General features: G+C 38.4%; 1 protein-coding gene across 1 annotated transcript; it reads left to right on the top strand.

The window, feature by feature from the left end:
• The first annotated feature begins 436 nt into the window (after positions 1–436).
• Positions 437–4,745, top strand: LOC147852584 (putative laccase-11). Its single transcript, XM_087333264.1, has 7 exons — positions 437–543; positions 675–826; positions 1,895–2,148; positions 2,453–2,581; positions 2,793–3,694; positions 4,047–4,407; positions 4,563–4,745. The coding sequence occupies exons 1-7, from the start codon at positions 445–447 to the stop codon at positions 4,694–4,696; spliced, it is 2,031 nt and encodes a 676-aa protein (XP_087189390.1). The 5' UTR covers positions 437–444; the 3' UTR covers positions 4,697–4,745.
• Positions 4,746–5,915: the final 1,170 nt, after the last annotated feature.

The following is a 5,915-nucleotide window of genomic DNA, read 5'->3' as shown; positions in this document are numbered from 1 at the left end:
TTGAAACGCGAAATCAATATTAATATGGGGAACGGGGGTGTGGTGCTGGAACCTTAGAGAAATGTGGGGCATCCATGCTCCATGCGTGCGCGCTGTATATTATTGTTCCTTCCTATATACAAACTGATGATATATAAGGAACAAAAATGAAGCCCATCAGGCTCCATCGAACTCGTGAACGCATGAAAAGGAAATCTTGTACTTATCAATATAAGTGGACACACACACATACAGTGGAGAGAGAGAGAGAGAGAGAGATTGTGTGTGTGTGTGTGTCTCCCTCTCCCTCTCTCTCTCTCTCTCTCTCTCTCTCTCTCTTCAAGGTATAGCGTCAGTATCGGTATCCATCAGGGTAGAGGATAGTCATCATACATATCGTACAAAATGGAGGGCACGTTAACGCGTTGTGGACTGTGTATGCTCATCCATGAACTCCTACCATTAATGGTGCTTTTGCTACACGCCTCATTTTATGACGTACCATATTCATGCTCAGCAGCAAATGCGATCGAAACTGGAGGAGTCAGTTACTTCGATTGGAAGGTAATAGAAAGATCCATCCATTGGAAATGGATATATTTATTTATTCGATATTGGTGGATGAATGATGAGGGAACCATTGAAAATATGGTGAAACTATGTTATTGTCATGATGGGTTAATTCTTACCCCTAGATAAAGTATGCAAATATCGCTCGTTTGTGCACATCAAAGCGTATGATGACAGTCAACGGACAGTTCCCGGGGCCAACACAATATGTGTATGAGGGTGACAAAGTTGTTGTCTCGGTCACTAACATGGTCGATGACGACATCACCATACATTGGTACTTAGCTGTCTTACCATTGCCTTCATAATTAGATTCGTTCAAAACATAGCATTGCATGCAAAGTACGATGTCATGTTGTACCTTTGGTTTGCAAATTAAAGAAACTAATGACTTTTAATTCAATGCATCAATACAAAGGCATTTTGCCATAACCCTAAATGTGACGATTTAATTACCAGGTATCGTGCATATACAAGAAATAACATGTGAATTAAAGGTTATATGGTGGGTGTAAACACATTGAGGTTAGGAACATTTATTTGAGGGAAATAATGATAATATTGTTAAACAAATTCTTGGGTGATGATCTTATTTTCAATCTTCATTGTCTTGTGGAAATCAATGGTTTGTCTTCGAGCCATAACTCTTGGAGGAATTTGTGAGTGTTTAACATGATTTACAAAGCCAAAGGATCATCCCACAATGACAAACAAAACATAACATTGCTTTGTGATTAGTAGTTAAACCATTTTATAAACATTATCTTGTTGTTGGCCTTTAGTTGTGGAAAGTAGTAATCTCTAAAGCCATATTTGTAGGATCACATTATTATTATACACCATTGAAACCCATGGGTTGAAAGTGGAATCATAACCTTAACCTTCATGCTTTATCATTATATTACCTTATCATGTTTATAACTTCCAAATTTGAAACAAGTTCATATTATGCATATAGACAAAATGCTTTTTTCCCATTTTCAAGCTTTCACATTTAAATTTGTAGTATATATTGTTTCTTAAGTGTTGTGCATTTCATGCGATGAAATTATCTCATGTTCTATTGTTACCTAGTGAGACATTGAGCTTAAGTGATACTTTCCATGTAATGTGTAGGTTTTGGTGATATTAATTTTTAACTTAATGATTGAAGAAAATGCTGTGGTTATCTAGTATAAGACGGTATATCCATAGTATCATGAATGTGTATCTAGAGAGAACATCTAGTTGTTTAGGTCATAAATAACGTGATGTTAGTATTAAGATGATGAAATTATAGTATTTTGGGTTATTTGCAAGCTTAGATTGTTTCTTATATGAGCATTATATCATGGTTGCATTTCAGGCATGGAGTGCGCCAACTCTTATCTTGTTGGGCCGATGGTGTTGCATATATCACACAATGTCCAATTAAACCTAATGAAACATATGTATATAGGTTTAGCATTGTTGATCAAAGAGGCACATTATTATGGCATGGACACAAAAGTTGGCAAAGGGCAACCCTCTATGGTGCTTTCATCATTCTCCCTAGAGTTAATGTACATCCGCCATATCCATTCGAGATTCATCCCCAAGAACTGGATCCTTTGATTCTTGGTGAGTATTGGTATCAAGAAAAGCTAGAACATTGTTCTCTAAAACAATCTAATTTCATTTCACATAATTTCTTATATAAAATAGATTCTTGATCATTGATTACATATTGAAGACATTATAATTTATACCTAGTACTTTTTTCTAGTCTTTCAGTTTCTAACACTCTATATGCATATATACACACATATTTTTATTGTACGGGTCATTATTTTTTAATGTATGATGGCTAACTTGTAAATGATGATGGATAATTGTACGTGTATACATGTGTATTTATGCGCGCATACATACATATATGTACTAGGGGAGTGGTGGAATACAGATGTGGAACAAGTGGTACGTGAAGCCCTTGCAAGCGGAGGAAACCATATTCCTTCAGATGCACTCACAATTAATGGGCAGCCTGGACTCTTTTATAATTGTTCGGAAAGAGGTAATTGATTTGGTCTTGGAAACTCTTATATCTGGAATGACTTCCAACATTCTCCTAAATTTTAAGCAATTTAGGGAGAGGGAGAGGGAGAGGGAGATCATAACTTTACTTGTGGACGATACAAATCATAGCGATTCATGCATATGCATATATGTACATATGTATAGTAACGGTGTGTGTGTGTACTACTATTGATTTTTACTATTGGCAGACACAGGCGTGGTATATGAGGTGAGGTATGGGGAGACGTATTTGCTGAGAGTGATCAATGCGGCAGTGAACATCCAGATGTATTTTGCGATCGCAAATCACAGCCTCACCGTGGTAGAGGCCGATGCGGAGTACACAGAGCCGTTGGAGTCAGAGGTTGTGGTGTTGGCCCCCGGTCAGACGCTCGGCATCCTCCTCCATGCAAACTCCAACTGCGCCTCCGCCCACCACTTCCTCATCGCCGCTTCCGCCTTCTCTGAAAACGTGGATTTTCCATCAACGCCCACCACTGCCATCCTCTCCTACATTCTTCTTCCTCCTCATAGCAGGCCACGCGCTCATGGCCTCCTCCTCAACCATGCTGCCGCACTTGATCACTCCGTACTTATTAGCAACCACAGCAATCCAACCGTGGCTAACGTCACCAACATGACTGACATCATCAGCATCCCTGTGGCAGAAGCGAAGGCTTCCAAGATGAGGGAGGAGGAGGATAGGCTGACACCAATTTATGTTCTGATGCAGTTGAATAATATGTCCCATTATGGTGGAGAAGGCTGGGAGAGGCGGCCAGTGATGCAGTGGTATAACGGAAGTGAAGGCATGGCACGTCAACATCATGTGTTGCTGCCCATGCCACTGTTCCCAGCCCACAATGACAGCGACTTTGTGTACCGCTTCTATCGCGAGGGGCTCGTACGCAGCCGATATATCCTGTGGCGCACCTCATATTACATGGATGTCCCAGAGGATGTGGAGGAGAGCTTCCTGTACACGTTGGGCTATGGCATCCTCCCCTGCCCCTCCAACACCACTTGCTTCGGACCCCTCGGTGCCAAAATGGCCACCTTCCTTAACAACAACTCCTTCACACCCCCCCCTTCCTTCATCTCCCTCCTCCAGGTACGTATCCTCTCCTCTCCACCTTACACTCTCTTACTACTTTCTTTCCACAAAAGAGTTGTCAAGCTTTTACTAACCATCCCGCCAGAATGTGGAAGATGATGATGATTCATCGCTAATAATAATAATAATAATAATAATAAAATGAATCTAATGAGCATTTGATTTGCTATTTACACATAGCCTTAGACTTATATATGAGCCAATATATATAGATATGTCAGCACATTAGCTAAACCCTAAACACCCTAAACCCTAAACCAATCTTCTCCAAGGCCCTGGTAGTAGAATATATGATATATTGCATGAACCTCTTAAACTGAGAATAGCTAACAAAAGTGTTACGTTGAAGGCATACTATTACAACGTGAAGGGAGTATATGAAACCGACTTTCCTGACTTCCCACCGATGAAGTATAACTTCACTGGAGAAATGCCAAGGAACATACAAACATCATTTGGTACAAGAGTACGAGTCCTTCCATTCAATTGTACAGTACAAGTGGTGTTCCAAAACACAAAGACACTTTTTCAAGAAGGACATCCCTTGCATTTGCATGGGCAAAATTTTTGGGTGGTGGGAATGGGCTTGGGAAATTTCAACCCTTTCAAGGATCCCATCGACTTCAATCTTCGAAATCCCATCTCACGAAACACAGTGGTTGTGCCTTCAGGCGGTTGGGCAGCAATTCGTTTTAGGACGTTAAACCCAGGTATAGAATTGATTTATCTTGCGCATGTGGGTAATATTTTGAGAAATCAAATAGTTCATTTGATATCCAAAGTCAACATACTCTTGTGATTGCGAGGGAGTTTAATATGCATATCGGCTCCTGAACATCATTTTTCTTTGAATTGTTTTTTGTAGGTGTATGGTTTCTTCATTGTCATCTTGATATCCACCAATCATGGGGAATGTCCATGGCATTTATTGTTTTAAATGGACAGAACAAGGAAGCGATACTTCCATCTCCACCACATGATCTACCCAAATGCAGTTAAATGTAAAATAGTCTAGAAAATTTATAACATAAGCGAAACATTTTTGCTCCCTCTTTGTCAAGTTGTTCTTTCCTTTTAAGCATGCGTATGATCTCCATAAGTCAATAGAGCATCTCAATATATACATATTTTCGTTATATCTAGAGACTGGGACTATGAAGACGTCCTTGGTATACCATAATAGGAATTCAATTTGTAGACATAGCACAATTCATTTCTAATACTTTTTTATGCATATTGGTTATACAAATCAAATGCCTTTACTAAATTGAAGGGACGTCAGCCCGACCATAATGGAGATTATTAGAGCCCCTTCACTTTTGCATCCTCTTCACATCATATAAGATGCCTATATCTTATGCTCACCTTCATGCTTGTGCCCTTGTATGTTGTGAGTATATGCAAATGTCACTTAATTTTAGACTCTTGGTCTTGATCCAAAGATGTTGAATAATTATAAAAAGTAGTTCGATGAGAAACTGCACACCATGTATATTTACATTATTTTGACGTTCATTGTTTAGCTCGGTGTTCAATAACCTTGAGATTCAAAAAATCTCTAAACAAGATTAATGTTTTTGGGCATAAAGAAGTTTTGAGGATTTTGTTGGAGTCGATGTGATCAAGAAACATTAGTGACATTTGACTTGGAAATTGCAAAACGTTTACAAAATTTTGCTTCTCGAGCTTTTCATGTACATGCAAAAATTGGGCTGAGATTCAGTGAATTTCTCAACATTGATCCACATTGGACCCCATGCAAATGTGCCTTTTTGTTTGTTTAGGAAACACTTATGCGCCAATTGGTCATTTTATATACATACAAGTTTAATTTGATGCAATTTAAACACACATCATTAGGAAAAATGACGCTTAAAATTTGAAGCGATAAGTATATTCAAGGCATATTAATGAAAATGCAAAATCTGTATGGTTGATGCTTTAAGCGCAAACAGTTTGGGATTTTTGGACTATGAATGTAAAATTGGATGCCCATAGGTGCATGTACAACAGAAATTCCAGCTAGAATTTGGGACTTTTCATGTAACTGATATAGAATAGTTCATGTAGCATGAACTATACTAATAATTTGTGGCTTCTGAAAATCAATTTGCAGATTTAAAATGTTTTGCTTTAGTGCTACTATTTATTATTACATGGTATTTTTTTTTACCAATAATAGTACTAGTATTTGTTGAATTCTTTAGTCTTTTTCTTT

Source organism: Azolla caroliniana, unplaced genomic scaffold (genome assembly GCF_043228905.1).
Source record: "Azolla caroliniana isolate FFs.n. ecotype wild unplaced genomic scaffold, voAzoCaro1.0.p SCAF_17, whole genome shotgun sequence".
In the NCBI taxonomy this organism is placed as follows: Eukaryota; Viridiplantae; Streptophyta; class Polypodiopsida; order Salviniales; family Salviniaceae; genus Azolla; species Azolla caroliniana.
Note: the sequence above shows the minus strand (reverse complement) of the source record. Positions and strands in the feature narration are given on the sequence as shown.